The following is a 22,502-nucleotide window of genomic DNA, read 5'->3' on the forward strand; positions in this document are numbered from 1 at the left end:
CTCTGCGGCAGCAAGGGCATTTCTGGTGCTCCCTAGGACACGCCCTATGCCACGGCTTGCAACAAAGGGCGTGATTTCCATTTCTGGCCAGTAGTTTTGATTTGTTCCAAGTTGGTATTGTCTGTCATATTCAGGAGTGTTCTGTCGCTCGTTTCCCCCTTTGAATTCTCACAGATGTCTTGTGGTTCCCTTGAAGAAGGAAGAATGAAGTCCATGTTCCTCTGCATGTTTAACTCTGGTTGTTGTTGATTTATACTTAAGGATTCTGCTATTTGCAATCTGTGGAACAAGCTTCTCTGGAAGAATTTTTAGAAGGCACAGAGATCAGAAGCTGTAAGCATACATCAAGGACGGCCTGCTATAAACACTTGCTAATTGCTTATTTTATTTGCAATTCAACTGAATGCACCAAACATTGGCTTAAAGAATGTAAGTCCTTACAGTTCTACTGCCTAGTGGTATACAGTATGATTCAGTTCTACTGCATTGTTATACCATATGATTGCTGAATAGAATACAGGTTATGTAAGACTTAAAAACAATGGGCATTCTGTTGTCATTTGCACAAGAGAAAAAACAATCATATTTGTGATAGTGTTGGCTGGTACTTATCCACAAATAACTGATTTAGTTAGAAGTTACTGCAGTAAATTTTATGAGTTATGCACAAGCACACTATTACAATATAGTGCTTGATAACTGAAAGATGTTTAGAGTAACTTTCAGTGGATAATATAACTTCATTATTTTCCTGTATTTATTTACTTAAGGCATATTCCAGGAATTTTTATCCTGTATGTATTTCTCATATTGTAAACTGTACAATATTTTGCTGTATTTATTTACTTGAGGCATATTCCAGGAATTTTCTTCCCACATGTAATTCTCATAATGCCAGCCATTTGTGTTCATTGCTGGAACGTACGATAACTTTCCATTAGTTTCCTCATTATAACAACTACTTCAGTTTTTGATCTCTTTATCATACAGCCAAACTACTGTGAGTTTAAAGTTATGCACCACTGCAGGAGTTAGTTATCAAATTATAGGACCTAAATCAAACACCTTGTCTTGCGTTTTGTAAACTTTATTTTAAAATTACGCATATCACGAATCACTGTATATAAAATATGTAACATATGGAAGATAGGGAGGCTCCCCACATCTACCCATTACTCCATATCCCACACCCTACATAAAGAAAATTATGTCACAAGTCATTACTTTACTACAGCCGTAATGTGTCTAAACAATCCTTTCAACACTCCACAGAAGAAGACCTGTCCATTCTGTTCCAACTGTAGTGGCATCTATCTAGGTTTCACTGCACATCTGGTGGTATGTTAAGACACTGCCTTTGTGTCTCTGGAGTGCAGTTAACCCTACCCCAACCTCCACATGGGTTGTAGTCTCTATGACATACCATTTCCCCCTTTCTTCCAAGTTATCTGGTACCAGCACCGTTACCTCACCACTGGCTTTCTCCAGTGCCACAGACTCCAATTCTTGCAATTTCAGGAATAACAAGTGTCCGGCCATATGACATCTCACAAAAATATAATGAAATATGTTTTTATTTATGAATTATCAAAAGCAGTTGTACTTAATACCATTAGATAAGTAATTAAACTTTTTTTTTTGTTCCTCAAACAATTGGTCAGCTGTGGCAAATGGATGCACTGCATTTCTTGAACCTTATCACACTGCTGGTGCTAGGAGCTTGACTTAACACCAGAGCTGCTGTGGAACTGAGATGCACTACCTTGACAGGTGTAACTAAATGGACTGTTTAATTTCCTTTTCTGTGAAGTGTCTAAGGGACTGCAGAGATACACAATAAGGCTGTATAGTAGAGTAATGAGTTTGTACGGAAAAAACAAAAGACTTAAGAATGAAAAATGTTTTAGTTAGTGAGTGGGTACATTTTTATATCTACACTTGGTTTTACAAGTTTAGACTGGATAAATTTAGTAAACTTATGATCCATATCTACATAATTATTATACATTGATGACTGTTTCAAAGAACCATGAATTGCAAAATATGTCAAATGTAGTGTTTGACAGATGGTGTGCCAAATGATTTTGCAAATGGTGTGCCAAATGATTTTGCAAAATTATCAGAACATTTGCACTAGGTAGTTTGTCCACATCTTACAAAACTTTGTTCTAGTTGACCGTCAAGGTTTCAACCTCTTAAAACTGGTGCATCCTGAAAAAAATAAAGCTTGTTACAAAGAGTGATACTGATAGCAAATTAAAATCTTAGTGACACTGGGTGTTAAGTAAAAAACGAAATATACATAATTTTTCCAAAGTACAAATAAAGTACCAAATATTTTCTTATGGTGCTAGCAAGTGGCCCTGGTCTACCTACCAAATATTTTCTTATGGTGCTAGCAAGTGGCCCTGGTCTACCTGGAACCTACCATCAGTGCTAACATTTGCTGTACACTCTCATTGCAGCAGTTTGTTGTCTCTATCAGAGTTGGATCAAGCTGCTCGATTAACTGTTCACCAGTGGTGTCTCCAACACTATCAAATGTATTTTGAGTTGAGGGTACCATGAATATCCTGTGTCAAACAGCTACAGCAACAGTGATGATAACATACTTGTGGCATTCTGTGAAAGTTGAATTAATATGCATCCCATCACATGCTAGTGCTGCAGACCCACGACCCCCAATTCTTGATGCAGTGCACTAATTGTGCGAAGAACAACAACAGGAAGTCATGGCAGATGCTTTACTGTCAGAATCCTGTATGTTTCCAACATGCCTACCCTGTTTGTAAGTTTGAGATGTAATTTGCTATAAACAGTATATTTTTTTTCTTTGACTAGCTAGTAATACTTTGATGAATTAAGTTTCATTTATAGGGGTCTATTGCTTAGGAGTTTCTTCAACTTTAAAACTCACCAATTTGGAATCTTAATTTTTTGTTTATTGCAGGGTTGCCTGGCCTAGACTTTTGGATAAAAAGGAGATGGGAATGAATTAGCCTTTTGAAGAAATGATCGACAAGATTTTACAACTACTGCAGCTTATACAAAGATCATCTAAGCCAGCAGAACTTTTACAGGTCCCTCTTGGATTTCCAGATCTCGTGGGGAAAACTCATAGTAGGTGGCAGGTATAGGATGAAGTCCCCACATCTGCGACTTTCTGAAAGCAGCTTAGCATTATAGTCATAGCCTCAACAGCTGACAGTAATCAAGTCTTGTCTGAAGGATCCACATTTACGGAATAAGGACTGAAGTTCAAAAATAGGGGAAACATGTTCCACTGTCATTACACTTGCTGCTCTGCACAAGTACCTAACTGGAGGACTGTAGTGCCAACATCACAGAGTACAGTGATCCATCGTTTTCCTGCTATGATACATCCAAGACCCTTATGAGCCAGGAATCTGATGTGTGCTTGACACCTATTGGTAGACCCTCTAGGAAACCTCGGTGCCACTTCTGACCAGTTCACCACTTTGTGACCTAGTATAGAAACAGGAAATTGGAGGAGGAGGAGGAGGGAAGGACCTGTAAACACTCCTGGCAAGTTTTTTGAGTCATGTAGTCAGTTTCAGCATTGCCCACAGATAAGAGTGTGCAAGTTTTTTTTTTTATTTTGTGCATACTGCTGTGAAGTGTTTTGCATGTTTACAAGTACAGTGTACAAATGCTCTACAATACTGTGAAGTGACAAAATATGGAAGAAAAAGGTACAAAATTAATCTATATGCATTACAGTAGTGTATTACATAGTGTACTGTGTGTTGTTTATAAGCATTAATAGTACTACAAATAGTACTCTTTTGTCAAGTAGAGGAAATAAGGGTACAGCATCTTGTACCCTTATTTCCCTTACTTTGTCAGTAAAGAGTAGTGTATGCACTATTATTTGTTTATAAGCAACACACTGTATGTACATACACTGTACTATATTGCAGATATAAAATGTTAAGTTTGTACCTTTTCTTCCTGATTTTGTCAGTTCCAGCACAGTACTATAGAGTAGTTGTACACTATGCTTGTACACAACATGCATAACACTTAGCAGCTTTGTGCACAGAATTAATACAAAACTCACTTTATCTCACTGGTGAGCAGTGCTGAAACTGCTTACATGGAGTTGACTTTACAAACTTGCCAGGAGTTTATTACAAGTCTCTTTCTCTCTGATACCAGTCCTCTGTTTCTATTTGGGGTCATGAAGTGGCGAACTGATTGGAAGTGGCACCAAGGTGCCTAGAGGCCTTCAATAGGCACAGCACATCAGATTCCTGGCAGCATACACCAGAGACCACCAAGTGGTTGCTTGTTTTCTGAAGTAAACAACAAGTTACTGAGGTGGATGGCATTGGCTGCATGGAGGTTGGGGTTTAAAGAAGTAGTCTAATGTGCTCCGCCAAAAGGATTATTCTCCTAATTACTGTTCTGCAGTCGATGTTAGGGTTCTCTGTCAGCCTGGTGAATTTATCAAAGATCCTCCACACATCCTTCTAGCCTTGGGCTGGGTGTTCAGTAGACTTATCATTGGTGCCCCTATGAGATTCTTCCACCACCTGTCTAGATATTGGGTGTATCAGCTGGAAGACAAGATCATCACCGTCATCATCCTGCTACTGTTGTAGTTATGTCATCCTTGGGAATGTTGTCACCTCCATTTGCAAAGCTGGGCCTGAAAGTTGTCCACACTGAAGACTTGGAAGATGATACTTGAAGGTAGCGAAGAAATCCACCACTGAGCACAATCCATAGTTGTTAGCACCATTGGATTATTCTCCTAATTATAGCTGCATTTTTGAAGCTCCTTCAGAAATCTCATGGGCAGTCATGTTGGGATTGTCCATAAACCTGGTGAATTTATCAAAGATCCTCCACACATCCTTTTAGCCTGGGGTTGGGTGTGCAATAGACTCATCATTGGTGCCAATATTGTCTACATGAGGTTCTTCCACCTTACCAGCGGGAACTCCAGCAGCTGTCATCTTGCTGTTGGGTGTATCACCTGGAAGCCAGGATCACCTCCGGTATGCCAATCTCTTGCGGTCTGGCTGGAGACAGGATCACCATCATCATCCTGCCACTGTTGTATGTATGTCATTCTTGGGAATGTTGCCACCTCACTTGCAAAACTGGGCCTGAAAGTTGTCGACACTGAAGACTTAGAAGATGATGGTTCTTGGAGATAGCGAAGAAATCCACCACTGGGCTTACCCACAATCCATGGTTGCTAGCAAGGAAAATAATAGTGGAGATGCCAGTAATTGTTAATAATTTTCAAATAATTTTTTCTGTCTAAATTTACAAGCAATGTTATTTATAATAAATTTTGCTATGAAAAATTTTTTGAGATACCCTTGCAAAACTGGGCCTACTGGGCCTACAATTAAGACAAAGCTGTACCATTTATGACACTGCTTCAAAATGCTTATGCCACCAATGACCAAATTTTTGGTTCTGGCTCACAGACTATACAGTATTACATAGGAAAAACCTGGGAGGTTGTTTGGATGACTTGTAGGTAGGAATGATGTCTTTCAGAGCTCCATTTAGAGAGCACAAAGCCTTCATATCCTTTCAATCATGTGTCATGCCAAAAATGTTTTATTATTGACCTCCATTCCCAAATAAACTGCCTCATTTGCCAGTGTCAGGTCCAACTTGCGTTAGCTGATTAAGTACAGATTGAGGAGGTACATAAGTGAGGTATCTCCAAAGTTCCGAGGAGAAAAACCATAATTGGCCAATCTTAAGAGGTAATACTTTAAAATGCTACTTCTCTTGAGCCCAAAGAACAACTGGAGTCATAAAACAAGTGAAGACTTGTGGGGCATGGTTAGTCCAAAAGAAAGGATCATGAAATAGAAGACCCTTCTTACCAAACAAAGTAGAGGCATATCTCAGAAGACTTGTAGACTGGGACTTGAAAGAACACCTTTTCACTTCCCAATGGAATGATGGGCTAGACACCATCTTCATCCAGAAAGGTGTCAACTATGATAAGTTATACAAAAGAGCAAGGTTGATTACAAGCCTCCGCCCTTCTGAGGGTCTAGGGGTGGTGAAAAGCCAGCTGTAAAAGCCCCATTGATTGCAATACCTCCTATATAGCTCCTTATGCTGTCACTAACCTCGCCTTTCTGTCAAGGGCAAGAAACTCCGAAATCCTTGAATAGGACAACTTTGGTAGGTTCCAACATCAGTGGAGGACTTATCTCCAGAAAGGGCAACTGGTAACATAGTTTCAGACTGTGGGTGGGTCAAGTCTGAAACAATCTTTAGTCAACTGGTGACACTGTTTCAATACTTGACCTACCCACAATTTGCTCTGTCTTTAGTCAAGAGTTCCAGAATTTTCCAGAATTTCTTGAGACAAACCCCCACCACAAGCAGACCTGAAAGAAGGTGGCCCAGACTTTCATCTTTTGGGAGAATGAAGTCCTTAGGATTACAGGACAGGAAGAAGTATTAGCGTAAGACCTCTCAGAGTGATGCCAACATATCTACACTGAACAATTATGAAAACTGAGTGTGTAACAAATACCTAACTGATGACTTTAAGGGGACTCAGATGATGAACTTAGACCTGAAACCACAAACTGAATCAAAATTTGTTACAAAAATTCCATGAAGATCTCGGCTCAGCATAAAATCATTAAATCCACGATCTAATGATTTCAGCAACAAGCCAAAAACAAAGACAGTAACCAACAATAAATGCTTCAATTAAAATTGAATAGGGAAAACAATTACTTGCAATTAACTGACAAGCACAAAATGAGAACAGAAGTTTGCCAGAATAGGCTGCCAAGCTATCCACAATAATTTTAATCTAAATACCAACCCAAAATAGCTACATACTAATAAAGAACTTGGAAAGAATTACTGCTCAAAGCAAAGAGGAGACTTACACTTAGCAGTAGAAGCATCAGTAACAGTCACCACTCACGCAGAAAGTTCAAGTAAGTGACACTTAATATACATATTTGAAACCCAAAGGATTTGGATTACAAATAGTAAGGTGAAACCATCACCCCCACAAAAATAACTATGAGGTAATGCCATATAAAGAAGTGAAGAAGAGTGTAAAACCTTTTAGGAAAGATGAGACCTGATTAATAGGTCTGTAAAAGTTAGCAGATACACCTGGAATGCCCATTTTCTGCTGACAAGGGGACTTGGGGGTGCCACAAATATGCAGACAGCAAGTTGGTTTTTTTTTAATGTCTGGAAAATGAGCTAACATACCTGAAGGCGGTCATAAAGTAATCAGTTTTTGCCACCAAAACAAACTCAGTGTTAATAATTTAGATTTTCACCAATAAATCTAAATCTATTACAAAACTATTTGTGTCCTGAAACTGAGTATGTGATTTCTTTACCTCCAGTATTTTTCATTCTAACGTTGCTGCTGAATATATTCTCCTGGTTTAAAGTGATTGGCTACATTCACAGTCCAGTCATCATCAACTCCTTTTGTAAATTCACGTATGAATCTGCAAAACATAAATCAAATGAGCTGGAGGATTTAATATGAAAGTTCACTTACTCAAAAAGGATATAAAATTTCTATTGCCTACGACCAGCAAATGACAGGCATCAATTTTACTTTCCAGCAACCCATTCACAGCTCATACAAAAAGCATAAGACAAAAGGGATATCAATTGCAAATAAACTCGCATGTGTCTTGCTTGGATATGAGTGAGCACAAAAAAGTACAGTCAAAGCTATCACTGGCTAATTCAATTTGAATTCTAAATAACATGCTGCCCAACACAAAGGAAAATAAGTTGAAACATTTTGGTGTCGCACATAAATCTATCACCTTCACTTGTGTCATTACTCCTCTGGCCAGTTCAGTGAGGGGTGCAAACTGAAAGGACTGGGAAGGAAGGAATTTGAAATAAAATTATCGAGTTTGTATAAACTCTGAATTGCTTTGTAAAATTTTTATGCTTGCTCTTTATCCATTTTTCTTGCAAAGAATCATGCTCTTAACCTTTCACCCTAAGGAACTGTTTTTTTATACTCAGAATTTATCTTTCAGGAAATAGGTCTATCGTTTCCTTCAAGAGCAGTTTCCATTCATTCATACTCTTCCCTTTTTATAACCCTCATTGATGAGCTGGGGGTGTGTATTAGGTTGCTATTCCACTGGACTATATAAAAATAAATTAAGACATATTCAAGAAGCATGAAACATCCCAAATCAAGGCCTTTCTGCTTCAATTGGCTGCCTATTTAGCCTTGTTAAGAAACAATGAACTTAGTTTAGAAATTCCATGTTACAAAACGAGAGAGGAAGGGAACGTAAAATGATTAGAAGAGGCAGAACATCAGTGCAATAATCCTAATTTAATGCCACAGTACCCATTTCCAATAACCAAGCTAGGAATAACACAATTTGTTACAGATTTATACTGAAAATTTTAAATGAGGATGAAACTGAAAAATACCTGTAATTAGCAATGGAAATTCGGTCGTAATTGTCATAAACACCTTGTAAAGGACCAGAATTATCAGTTTTGACTAAATTTTCTATGTGATCTTGAAGTCCTTTAAAGACGTGATAGCACATGGTGATTTCAACAAATATACGTTCCTTTGGACCACCTGAAATTAAAAAGATAAAAATTATCATACACTTGGCAACAGACATGTGAAGGTTTGTCACACTAAAGAAAAAATGAATTTCTAAAACAAATTTTTTTTTTATATCTAAACCGACAACTTTACAAAAGTTCCTCTCAGCATTTATATGGGATATAAGATATTCCCAATGAGAAAAGTCTCCTCACCCCACCTACTGCAAGTCATGTCCTAGATGAAAGACCATTATACAGTTCACTGACCCTACTACAAGTAGCGAAGGCTAATAAAATGAAATTTCAAAAGAATCCATCTTTCCAATACAAACTCATTACAGTACCTCACCAGACTTTACACATGCACTGTGCACAAACCAAAACCGAAAGTATGTCCCCCATAAGGGGGTAGTGCCACCAGTGCACCTCAGGTGGTGCACTGTAGGCATTGCTTAAGGTTCTTTGCAGTGTCTCTTCAGCCACTAGGTGCAACCTCTTTCATCCCTTTTTTTGTACCTCTGTTCATATTCTTTTTCTTCCATCTGACTTTCCACCCTCTCTCACAACTGTTTCACAGTGCAACTGCGAGGTTTCCTCATATTACACCTTTCAAACCTCTTACTGTCAATTTCCCTTTCAGTGTTGAATGACCTCATGGGCCCCAGGCTCTTAGAACATGGCCATCGGCCTAAATTCTACTGTACATTCCTTCCTTCCTAAAGTATGTCAATTCAACTCTAAAAGAAAATGAAGATCAGGTGGCTCACACAGGTTAGCGCATGCACATCCAGTTTCTCAAGTCTCTGGTAGTTAATGGAATCATACTTTGTATGGTCAGAAACAACTGCAACAGACCCATGGTGGTTAGGAGGACAATTAAGGTTATGTAAATGGCTGCAGAGAAAATTCAAAATTTGTTTTTTTAAATACAGTGTTGCATTTGTTTAATCATAACCTGTTACTTTAACATATGGAACAACAACTCAGGTGGAATGTGAGGTGAGCTACTGGTGCTCTGATAAGGTAATAAGGACCTGAAAGGCCATAGGAACTCCTGAGCAAAGATGTGCAAAGAACCCAGAGGCTCCTGGGGGAGTAAGGGTATTAATAAAAGGACTAGGACCCTGCAGACAAATCAGAAAGCACAAGGAAGAGTAAGAAAGCCCATACATCAGGCTAGCTAAGGAAAGTGAGGAAGACAATCTCTGAACCATTAGACCAAAGTGATAATCATTAGGTTAAAAGGAGATAAGATGGATGACCTTAAAAACTCAAGGAAAATACTCTTTCATTCGAAGTTCTTGCACTGAGTAAGGTGAACCTAAAGATTTCAAGCATTAAAGGCAATGAAATCATTCATGTCTAGCTAGAGTTCTGTGATGAATTTTCAGGAATTACATTTTCAACAACTAGTTCCCGAATCTCGCTTGCCATATACAGCACAGCTCAAAAATCTATAACAGTTTCCTTAAGAACCTATGCATATCACTAGATTTAAAACACATTGTATAGCACGATCTCCAGTGTACTAAGTGATGTGTTGCAAAATATTCTAGCAAAGGTCACAAAGTAACATTCTCCAACAATACATTTCATGATAATTTCACTTGACAAAAAAGACAAAAATTATATTTTCATCTTAGAAATATATATAGCAAAGCATAATAAATAACATTGCTTACCTTCATTAGTGAATATCACTCCAATCTGGTATGGAAAGCAGAAAAATATGTCTTCCGCTACTACAGCAAGATCAAGTCTTTGTTTCAAGGACAAAAGAGCATAATTGTGTTGTGCTTCCTCAAGGCTTGGTTTGGTGATGAAACCTTCAAGAGCATTAAAGTTCCCTTTTGAAAGCTCTTGGGAGACATGAACGATAGCCTGGGAAATAAATAAATTTAAATAGACTGATGATTCTTTTGTATTATTCAAATGAATGTCACTCGGAGACCAGTGATATTGGTCGTAAATAACAGTCAGCACCAACAAACAAACCTAAATTCCTCTATACTCATTTATACAAACACTGACAAGTTAGTTATTATCACATTTATTTAGAAGATGAACCCTATTCATATGGAAAAGGCCCACAGGGGCCATTGACTTGAAATTTAAGTTTCCAAAGAATATGATGTGTAATGTAATCATGCACTCTTTGTGCATGAATACACTATCTATGGACACCTAAATATCCAGCATCACATATGAAAAGAAAAAAAATACTGAAAACTAAGACTTGCATTTAAATTACAATATAAGTTTTTCCGGGGGAAGGACAATGTACAGTAAGTAGTTACTGACCTGGATAGCTCCACTTTTGAATGACGATAGTGTAAAATCTTTGTCCAGGTACGGTCTGATAATTAAGTTGGCAAATATCCAATTTCTAAATGTGTACCATATACTTGGCCATATGACCCATGGGAAATTCATCAACTGCGGAGTTTCCTTGGTATTCCTGTTCTGCTGACTACCTCTGGAAGATCAGAAGACATGCTATTAAAGATCTTGTCAGTAACATAAAACAAATTACATCAAAATGTCTTAATATTATGTTCTAGAAGATGTATGAATTTCATTACAGACAAGCAATTTCAAGTTATGGGTCAATTTTCCCAATATTTACTACTGAAGCATAGATGATGATCACAGGAAAAAATTAAATACCTGTAAAACATATTTCTTGTTCAATTTATAAAAATTTGATTACAATAGTTTTTAAAAGTTCAGACAGTGCCCATATCAAAGACCAAATTAGCAAAGATTAATGATCGGCTACATGAGTATAACGCATTTCTCATCACAGAACATACCAACAGGGGTCATTATATACCTTTTTTTTTTTTGGTCAAAACCCTATTGCTTTAAAAAGAAGAACTGGAGTTAAACTGTAATGTAGGAAGAGAAGAATTCCATAAAAATAATGGCTTGCAGTTATAGTAATTTCTTTCCAAGAAAATTGCCATTTTACTTGCTAAATAAGTCTGGTCTATTACATATGATTATTCTTGGGCACAAACTGGGCAGGTCACTGAAGCTTGTTGATGGAGTGGTCATGTGGTGACGCAGGGCACCAAGCCGATTAAATTTCCGTTTGGAAACATGGTCTGGCACTGGCTGTGACCTAAATAAAACAACCTTCACCTAACCTTTACAGTCATGCCCTGACTGAACCAGACTTTACATTCACAACCTGACTTAGGGCACCATGCCCTGACCTAGCCAGGGGAGCTTTGCCCCTCCCCCCCACCAAGTAACACTTAATATCGAGTACACAGACTGGCCTATGCTACCCCTTTGTGGTAGTAGGTTCAAATTACAATGCCTATCCCTGTCTCCCTATTCTGCAGACTACTCTGAATAATGGTTAAAAAAAAAAAGATTAATAACCACAAGAGAGATTAATAGGCTTAGGCCTAAGCAAATGGTAAAACAGGCCTAAGTTGTACAGTTCACTGAGTCACAATATTAAATATACTGTAATTATCAGTTTTAAAACGGGAAGGTTATTTAGAAGAAAACTGGTAAAAATAACGGAAAAACTATAAAACAGCTCCGCACGGACTTTTACTTTAGAAATTGATTTTTCCTATACTTTTAGTGTTGCTGATGAAGGAGGCAGTGTTGTTTGTTGTCGGTCAATTATTATTAATTTCATACCTACCCAACATGGTTTGGGACGCTTTCGGGAAAATAGGGGTTTTGGAAACAATGGGGGAAATAGACCAACATGTTGTTATGGAACGGTTCTGCGCATACACAATATTTAAGAAGGGAATGACTAAGGAAACCTATTATAAAAGAAATATACTAACCTAATGTACCATAACCTAACCTAACCTAGCAGGCCGTGTTACTTAGCCAGGGGACTCCGCCCCTGGAACCCCCCAGTGAAGGAAACCCCACTTTTTACCAAAAGCTCCCCTATAAAGCTGCGCATGCGCGATAGCATTCCAGAATGGCCAATGTACAACTTCTGAGGTTAATTACAGGTTAATTACAGTCGAATGACAAAAAATAACAGTATTCTTGATAAGCAACTAAAACACTATAATACAAATAAATTTCCAAATTAATATCCGATACAGAGCTCTTGTTTAGTTCTACCACAGTTTAATACATAGTGAAAAGGTTATTAAGAATAAAACAGGTATAATTACAGGTTAATTACAGTCGACCGACAAAAAATAATGGCAAATTCTTAATAAGCAACCAATACATTATAGGAAAAATCAATTTCCAAATTAATACCCCATTAATACCCAATACAGAGCCTCTTGTTTAGTTCTACCCCAGCTTAATATAGAGTAAAAAAGGTTATTAATTAGAAAAAAGTTAAAAATAACGATGCTCTAAGCTATAACAAGCGAGTCTAATAAGCCTACCTAAGCAAATATCAAAAAAGGACGTACGGCTCACATGCAAGAACATTAATCCATATACCGCAATTAAAAATTAATTTCGCCACTTCTTCTCACCTGTAGAACCTCCTCTGATGTAGCCCGAAGGATTTAACATCAGACAAAAAGGTAGGAGGACCAAGACTCGTCTTATGGCGGTCATAAAGGTTAGGTCCGCCGCCTGAGCCTGCGGCAGGATTCGTCAGTTTACAGAGACTCAGATGTCTTATAAACGTTTTGCCTTCTAATTTCTTCTTGCTACATGATCTAACAACTGTTTTTACCACTGACAAGATGTTTTGGGAAGCTACGATGTTTAGATACATTTCTTCATTTGCTTTCACAGTTTATTACGGCGACAAGAGGCATAGGAGGAGGGGGAGTAGTAGTAATGGAGGAGGGTTGGCTTTGGAATCCCTCGCATTGTCTAGGCGTTTTCTTTATTCTTTCTGTTAAATATTCTTTCATTTTCATATTTTTTTTCATTTAAACAGTAACTTTCAAAGGGCAGTCATCACTTATGTTTTCCTGGTATGGCTGCTGTATTTCTAATATTTTTCCCTTTTTAATACTCTTAGGCAGTGCTCTAGAATATTAAATAAAACTCTATATTTTTCCATTAAAGAATAGCTCCCAGGCGACAATCATCACTTACATTTTCCTCGTATGACACCTGTACTTATAATATTATTTATCTCCTCATTTTAACACTTATGTAGTGGACTAGAATGGTAAAGATATCACTTTTGTCTACAACAATGACAATCTTTACTCTTCCCTACATCCTATAAAGAACGTCCATTCACGACATTCACCCGCAAAATATTGTCATAAGTACCTTCTTTAATAATTTCCTCGATAATAAATAAAATATTTTTCAAGTTCTGTTAAAAAGTAAGCTTTAAAATTTGAGTTGGGAAATAACTGCATGAAGTGTAGCTTTCTCTGCATAGTCTCACTTTCTAGACCAACAATCATGTCATCAGCCACAACTTAAAAGCAACAAATCTTCAGCACCTCTACACTGATGAACACCAGACAAGATATGTCTAGGATCACTAAAGCCATCATCACCAACAACAAAACTGTACCTGGTCACTTCCACAATCTGTGATTGAGTCTAATATGCATCCTCCAACACATGGAATAATCTAGCGGGGAACTGTGGCACAAAAATATGCCGTAAGAATTTCTTCTTGACTTACTCTCAAACTTTACAAAGCTTCTGAGATCTGTCCACCTTCAGGTTCTTAAAAAAAAAACGAATTGAAAGGAGGTACTTACACTAATAAACAATCACATGAAATAATAACACTACAAACGGTAGATGATAAGTCATTATAAATATGATGAGATACGAATAAAAAAAATGGAAGTAATAGTACGACATAAAAGTTATATAAGATACTTGAATACCGAACGTTTTACAAGACACGGCCACGCTGATGTAACTGAAATATATTGGAATTTGCTAAGTATAGCCTATGCTTATTCTCCAATTCACTAGATATATGACTTTCTTCCGATAATACTAAATCACAAAGATATCGCGAGGCTATTACCAAAAACATACATACTTTCATGACAATATAATGGATCTATCGAACAAAAGAAAAGTATAACCTAGATATTTATGTTATATGACAAAGGCACTTACAGGATATCCATTTCATACATATTTAAAATGCAATCTGTTCTCCGTGACTTTCAGCTGTTTAAAATTACTGTATGGACAACGGTCTAAGAAAGAGTTATGGACGGTGCGGAAAACGATGTATACAATATGACGTCACAGCCCTCCCACCCGGAAAGGCGCTTTGCAAGATAATTGGAAGATGTCTCACTTTCTCTTCACTTCTAAAGAACGACATATGGGTGGTGGCGGCTTTCCGAGTAAGAGGGGCGTTAAGATTGTTGTTGAAGATGATGCTAAGAATAGACGAGAGAGAAAAAAATATTTTTATTTGGATAATGCACTCATTAATGCTGCAGCATTTGTAAAAATGACTTGACGTGCAGTTTCCTGGGAGAAAGCGAGACTGTCACATACCTATGCATACAACGAACGCGCACACACATATACACATTAATTTATACATACATGCACACATGCATACATACATATATATATTATATATAAATATAAATTATATATATACATATATACATAATTATATATATACTGTATATAAATAAATATATATATATATATATATATATATAATATATATATATATATATATATATATATATATATATATATATATATATATATATATATATATATATATATATATTTGGAGAGAGAGAGAGAGAGATATTTTTGTAGATCCTGTTGTTTACGATCGACGTTTTCCACTGCACTCCGGCCAAGGTATACTTACAGTTGTTATTCTCGAGTAAATCAGACTTCACGTGAGGTTTATGGACTCCGGCCGTTCGTCTTACGCCCTTCTTCCTCGCGACGTAATAAGCTTTGCGGTATAGAAAGCAGATCGGCCGCCGTCTGTCGCGTCTTGAAGCTCGGTAGTTTTAAAGAAGCCAGTCACTTCCCACATTCTAATCCGAGTGCACGATGAGACCTGAATGAACTGGACGTCGTGATTTGAACTGCTGGCTTTTAAAAAAAAAAGGCTAAAAAAGGACTTCACATCGAGTCTTGCCGGGAGACGCCGTCAGTTGTGCTGTGAATCTGAGAAGTGCGACAGAAAACGGGACTGTTTAGCTTCTAGACATAATGAATTGTAGTACCATATCAATAAAATACCGGTAATTTAAACACTTCTTAAACTAATATTACAAATTTTGAGCGTACGAAAATAGTTTTTAATTGAATAGCAAAACAATAATTCTAGAGTCTGAAAAACGTACGTAAAATCCCAAAAATGACCGGCGTTAAAATTCGGCTTCAGGTCATAATGGGCCTACAGCTTAGCATACTCATCGGATTTTCAACCACGTTCATGACAGGTAAGGAGCTTTATTTCACTTCATAATGTGAGTGATTAAGTACTCTCTGCTGATATTCATTACCGTGACGAAACTGTGATGAAAACTAAAATTTTTTGTTCTATTTATGGGTTTTGAAGCTGAGGTATTGTTACTGAAATAACTGTTAGAGCATTTAAAGGTTGGCTACAGTGCGATGCTCATAAATTCGTTATTCATCATGGCAGGTTGTCAGAGTGAAGCTTAGTAAGCGTCAGGTGGAGCTCACTGACCCGTTTTCACTTAGATTATAGATAAAGCAATTTAATAAAAAAAAAAAGAATTGATCAGCGCTTGAAAAGGCCAATTTTAACATTAAAATGAGGTAGCCTCGAAAACAGCACATTTTCATTATGTAAACAAAATTGAATTTGATCAAGATCTTTCAAAGGCGTGTTCCTTTAAACTAAAAATCTAGTGACTTATAGTTGATACGACAACAGAGTAAGAAAAATTCCCTTCCCGGTTTAGAGAAGGTAACTCGTGAAGAATGTGGTACAAAGTGATACGGTCAATGCTGAAGGGGAGGGGAGGGGGGGAGGGGGGAGGGGAGGGGAGGGGGTAGGCAGGTAGGGGAAAACCATAAAAGTAGAAGAATGTTATTGAATTTCATTTGAGACCATCTTGAAATAATAAAATCCCTGTTGGCCGTTCCCTCATAATTATATATATATATAAAAATATATATATAGGTAGGAACAATTAATGAAAACCATAAAAGTAGAAGAATGTTACTGAATTTCATTTGAGACCATCTTGAATCATATATATATATATATATATATATATATATATATATATATATATATATATATGTATGTCTCAATTGTTGTGAGATAACCAAATATTTTTTTTACACGTACTTGTAAAGGATTTAATTATATGTCCCAAAGTGATACTTAAAGTGCAAAAGGAAATATTTATTGAAATATATTAAAATTGACACAGATTAAATTTCACCTGACCTACTAAAGGGAAGTGATGAATTTAAACTCATTCTTACATAGGCCCAGTAAATTATTCCAGAACAAGTGAGCTCAAGTCCATCAAATGTCACTTTCACTCAACAGAGCAAAATGCTCTTTATAAATGATCAAAGTTCAATCTCATGGGTAAAAATATATTTACTATCTTTAATTACTACAGTAAAGGTAAACATCCTGTTATCTTCGCATCCTGAGTCATATTTATTATTTTGTAAAAGGACTGCATAGCCTCTGCATTATGTAGCAATCCTAGGCCTAACAGCATCAGCTGTTCATATCAAATAAGAGAAACTTTCGAACTGCGGTTACATTAACCGATTGCAGTATAGAGACAAAATTCTTAATTATTAAATAAAACAAAGTATTTAAGTTATTCTGGAGTGCCGGTGCTTTGATCTGAAAGTGAACTGAACTGCAGGATTGAGGAGAAAACTGAAACCTGAAACATTAACAAACTCTTCTTGTCAAATGATAATTAAGCGAAAGTGCAGTTTCCGAGAAGCAATGACGAATTACCACGCAATGAGGTTAGACGTCCATATGACGCATTGTGTTAGTTTTCTCTTGATAATCATCAGTCTATTAATGACCATCTTCGGCAAGAGTTCTTTGTTAGTTACATTATGAACCGTTCAACCGTTGCTTATACTGTATCTACTGCATAAAGAGGAATAAAGCATTATAACACTCATAAAATCAATGGAGAAATTTCTCTTGACACGTTATTAGTCTTGTTTATTTACCTCAGAGTCAGTTTTAAGTTACGAACTGTTAAAAGATATGAGAGAAAGACGTTTAACGCCTGCGCATGACAGCTAAAATGTAATTTCGTCTGGTCAGGCTTTCTCTCTGAGGGGAAAGTCTTAAAACTTTCCCACCCTCTGTTCTTAAAAACACTTATATTAAATTCGCTCTAACGCTTTGCTGGTCGAAGCTGTGTTAGAAGTGGTCGGTAATTGTGAGAAATTGACCGTGATTATCGAGCAGCTACGAAATTATTCGGTAGAATAATTTTTTTCCCTGGTGATTTATGGTGTTTCCAGGTAATTTGAACGTATTGAGACTATAATTTTGATTCCTTCATAGAATAAATGAACAATATTCTCTGGAAGCTTGTTCAGTTATTATTATTATCTTCTCTGGAAGTTTGTTCAGTTGTTATTATTATCTTCCGGATAATAATAATAACTGAAACGTAACATAGACTTGCGACAAGTAACTGGAGCACCTAAGCCAAGGAGCAACAACCGGTCGCGTGCTCCTTTAGACTAATTGCAGAAAAAAACCTCCTTTTGTCCGATTCTTGTGGCACACTTTAGTCCACGTTGAACTTTTTTCTAGTCGAAATTCTTCTTTTTCGTGTTGTTTTCTTTTTTCCATTTTCCGAGCTGTCAATCATACTTGGCTTGTCCTTGCCTGTGCTTCTACTGCCCATTGTCTGATGCTCGGCAGCTCTTTTGTTGTATGTTGCCCCTTGTAGCATACAGAGTTGTTCGATATAACGTAACTTGACGTTACCTGGTGCCTTGGACGTTTTCTATTCGACTCTGCTCTTTACATCCTTTTTTTCCCCTTTCAACTCGGCCTATCAAACCTTGTGTGTTTTCCCTCGTATGGTGGGGTTAAGCATTCATGAATCAGTGTTTATTTTACTAGCAGCATAATTTATTGGCATTTTTAACACTACTTGGGATTTTTCATCTGTTAAATTTTCCCTGAACAGAGGAAAAATCGGCATTTCAATATACTGAAGATTGCTGCACCTTCATTATAATTATACACCTAAATTTATTAGATATAATGAACTTATTGATAGATGGTCATTAATAATCACAGCAGCTTTGAAATATAATGGTTGTTTACGCTCTAATTAAAGAAATTCTTAGACAACTGATAAAACTATTTCCCTTTCAATAATCAATGTTAAAAAATTATAACTGGTAAATTAAGATGCTGTGGATTCTCTGAACCTTACCAATATAACGGAAATATTTGCAGTTATATTAAATGACATTTGTCTTGGAAAATGACAAATTACAGAATTCTTAAGCGTCAGTATTTATAATAAAAAAAAAACACTATTAGCAACACAGCCAAAAAAAAAGTGTACAAAAAAGTTACAAAAGCACAGAAATCCAAAGTGAGCTAATTCTTTCTCTGCTACTTGGGCTCCAGTCCCAGTGCATTCATTCTTATCATACTAGTTAACTCTGGAGTCAGTTGTTTGCAAGCGTGTTACAGATCATGGCAACACGTGTGGTCAAGGTCAAGGTTGCATTTCAGCCTATGCTCCATCACAAATGCAAACCAAATCTCCTGTCCCATTTTCATTAGCGTGACGAATTTGACTTGTATTATACTTCACAGTGGCATGCATGATCGGATGGGTGTTTGGGGACTTTGCACTCTTAACATGACTTACAGCATCGAAATTTAGGGTGAAATGGAGGATGCATCCTAAACATACCTTCCATAGGCCTAACCTTTGGACCCCATAGTCGTCCTATGCCAAGGGGCCCCCCCTGGAACCCCAGCCCCACTTGCTTGGACCTAAGTGGCCATACATCATTTGGTTACTTAGCTCATTGTCTCGTTCTTCATCAACATCCTCAGGGGAAATGGGCATCTCCTGCCCCACCCACATAAATTTAGTCTAATGCGAAGGCACTGGTAGGCTATGTTGATTATCACTGTGGTCACCCAATACTATTAAACAAAAGGGCATTGTAATGAATTAAAAAAAGGCAATTTCCAATGGAAATCAATGTCAAATTCGTCATAATTACATCAAACATTATTATACTCCAATCTTTAGTCACTTCCTAAGTGGCCTTGGCTAATCACGATTTCCAATAACCGTACCCTTTAAAATGTGGCATTCTTACCTGCACGCAGTCTCCAGCATTTTGGCACATTACCGGGTCTATCTGAAGTATATATGAAAAGTTTTAACGATAAAGACACAATAATTCTCTATACAAAGTCACCAATGGTGATGCACACTTGTAAGGGCGTCAAGCAAAGGTGTCCCTTGAAAATGAAGAAAGTTTTCTAAGATACTAAAACCTGGTAAAACATAAAACGACTTATTTCATTGGTTGAGTAATGAAAACGTTTGAGGAAATACGTGGAAAGGATGACAGAGGGAAGCTTTTTAGACTGAACACTAACTGTCAAGTTACTCTAAACTAGATGGCAGCATATGTTAACAAAGGAGTCTTCATTTCTACATATTACCAGAATCTTAAACCCCATGAATTACGAGGACTTTGTCAAGCAATACATATTTTCGATCATCAAAATATTGACATGAATAACGAAATGAAATGAATACCGAGAGTATTTCTTGAGTTGTAAATCTTGTAGAGTATAATTACTTGTTATTAAATGCAATGTCATAGTAGTTCCCAAAAGAACATGACTCCATTTAACTAATTTGTTTATTATCATTGTTTCTCAGCTGAAGCAGCGCCGGAGACGGTTGCCGAAAACAAAATCAATTTTGGCTGGCCGAACTTTTTTAACCCAGAAATGGGGATGATGAGAGAGAAGGGCAGCAAGGACAAAAAGGGCGAGAAGGTTAAGGGCGGCTTAGACAACGAAGTCGACACGAGCGGAGAAGCGAAGGACGAATATGAAGAACTTATTGATTACACTTTGAAAGTGAGTAAGACTAGACTGAGGGGATCTTATTACTCTCAAGGTGGTGGCCTGTTGGTGTGAACTGCAATTAACACTGAAGGTTAAACAGACATAGGAGTTTTTGCTAAAACTGTCATAAAATATCGGAGTTTTTGCCAAAACTTTCATAGAATATAGAAAAAAAAACTGATTGAGAGTGCATGATTTTTCATGGTGGTAAGTCTATTTACATAAGCTACCTAAAAACTTCTGAAATTCTCTCTCTCTCTCTTTACCCATTCCCCCCATCTCTCGTCCTCTCGAAGTGCGAATAAACGATACCTTTCTCAATTGCAAAAGAAATTTATTAAACTATAATAACGAGGCTTCTTATTCATTAGGGAGGTCTTCGAGGTACATTACTCCTGCTAAACTCCACAAAGATCGGAGACGTTGGCAACCTTACTGAAGGAGAAGTGGGCCACCTGACGGAGGCTGCAAGCAAGGTCATGGAAGAGGACGACGCCCAGGACATCGCCGGCAGTGAAGTGACCTCCGAAGGTGTTAGGCTGATGCTCCCTATCGTCACGAAGAAGCACACCCCAGAACTGGGCAAATATGGAGCAAAAATCATATTTTATGCGAACAGTGAAGAACCTACCAAGTTTATCTACTACGGCAACTGGTAAGTAGGCCTACTGTGTTGTGTAGAAAAAAATAAGCGAACTCCACCAAACTGGTCTTCCATTTTGTGCATAGGTCTAATTTTCGAGTGTTGATAAGTAAAGATATTCCCAAACCATTTATTTACCTTGCTTTACATCAGTTACAAGTATATTAAGCTGTGTGACAGCATAATAAAACCACATCGTATGTAATTACAGGCCTTCGAATTTTATTTATGTCTTGTTTACCCAAAACGTTAGACCTACCGGCAAAAAAAAAAAAAAAAAAACTCTTCGATCTACGTCGTTATACACATAGTATCATTCCTACAGGTGCGGCAGAGGAGGTCGAAGTGCACCTGTGGACAACCTGGACAGGTGTTGCCTGGAACACGAAACGTGTTATGGACACGCCGTCAAGGAGTGTCCAGACGTCTGGAATAAGCCCTACCAGAAGATGTACGCATGGACAGTCTTGGACAAAGAGGTGGTTTGTGGTAAGTATGTATTCGAGGGGAAGACCTCACTGAATGGGACCAAGAGTTGGTTACAACCTTATACGTAATTTACATTTTTGATTTCCAATGTCGATTCATTAATTAATAAAGCTGACATCTGACTCTGGAAAATTCTGATGTGCAAAGAATTCTAGCTGGCAAGGGACAACTATATCAATTTTATGCCGAAATTTTGCCTTATAATTTATGAACATTTACATCAGTTCCTTTTAAGTACCTGCTGTACTTTTATATACACGCATTTACCTAATGTTTATCTAAACAAATGTGTTCCGTAGATTCTACACTGTGAATATGCTTTTGGTCACTAGACCTAGTGTACTTTTAAATATACATAGCTGCCTTATGTTTACCTAAACTGATGTTCTACTGTAGACTACGCTAAGAACTGGCTTTTGGTTATTTAAGCCAAAGACTATTTAAAAGTTAATTCATTTTACATTAACCTAACACTTGCATATTATCCCTCTGCTCACAGTTCGGTCAGAGGTCACCTGCGTCAACCAGGTCTGCGAGTGTGACCGCAAGGCTGCCCTGTGCTTCCAGCATTTCCTGTCCAACCCCTCCGACATAGCCAAGCACCTGGGCACAAAGACTTCGCATCAGAACGAAACGGACGCTTCTGTAGAACTGTAATACTGCACAAACCAAAAGCAGTATAAAAAAAGAAGTGAATTTTAGAAAGAATACTGTATGTTTTTTGTTTCTGTTTTTGTTGGAAAACAAAGGTTGATTAAAATT

At 37.3% G+C, this 22,502-nt stretch overlaps 2 protein-coding genes and 1 long non-coding RNA gene across 6 annotated transcripts in view; 2 read left to right on the top strand and 1 right to left on the bottom strand.

Annotated features, from left to right (window-relative positions):
• Positions 1-5,339, top strand: part of LOC136846755 (uncharacterized) — a 34,454-nt gene extending 29,115 nt beyond the window's left edge. For all 3 annotated transcript variants that reach the window (XR_010855529.1, XR_010855530.1, XR_010855528.1), the window contains one exon: positions 2,951-5,339. This is a non-coding gene — a long non-coding RNA (uncharacterized lncRNA). The remainder of the gene's footprint in view (positions 1-2,950) is intronic.
• Positions 1,072-20,044, bottom strand: LOC136846753 (m-AAA protease-interacting protein 1, mitochondrial). 2 transcript variants are annotated; one of them, XM_067117953.1, is made up of 6 exons: positions 19,843-20,044; positions 10,885-11,059; positions 10,266-10,464; positions 8,455-8,611; positions 7,380-7,493; positions 1,072-2,211 (listed from the first exon to the last, which is right to left on the bottom strand). In XM_067117953.1, the coding sequence occupies exons 1-5, from the start codon at positions 19,860-19,862 to the stop codon at positions 7,397-7,399; spliced, it is 648 nt and encodes a 215-aa protein (XP_066974054.1). In that variant the 5' UTR covers positions 19,863-20,044; the 3' UTR covers positions 1,072-2,211; positions 7,380-7,396. The 2 variants fall into 2 exon arrangements, with proteins under 2 accessions (XP_066974054.1, XP_066974053.1); XM_067117952.1 differs by lacking the exon at positions 19,843-20,044 and adding an exon at positions 13,062-14,154.
• LOC136846752 (uncharacterized) lies at positions 15,397-22,495 on the top strand. Its single transcript, XM_067117951.1, has 5 exons — positions 15,397-15,953; positions 20,418-20,620; positions 20,980-21,263; positions 21,577-21,740; positions 22,240-22,495. Exons 1-5 carry the CDS (start codon positions 15,869-15,871, stop codon positions 22,395-22,397), a joined length of 894 nt encoding a protein of 297 aa, XP_066974052.1. The 5' UTR covers positions 15,397-15,868; the 3' UTR covers positions 22,398-22,495.
• The last annotated feature ends 7 nt before the right edge of the window (positions 22,496-22,502 follow it).

This window comes from Macrobrachium rosenbergii, chromosome 15 (genome assembly GCF_040412425.1).
Source record: "Macrobrachium rosenbergii isolate ZJJX-2024 chromosome 15, ASM4041242v1, whole genome shotgun sequence".
NCBI lineage: Eukaryota > Metazoa > Arthropoda > Malacostraca > Decapoda > Palaemonidae > Macrobrachium > Macrobrachium rosenbergii.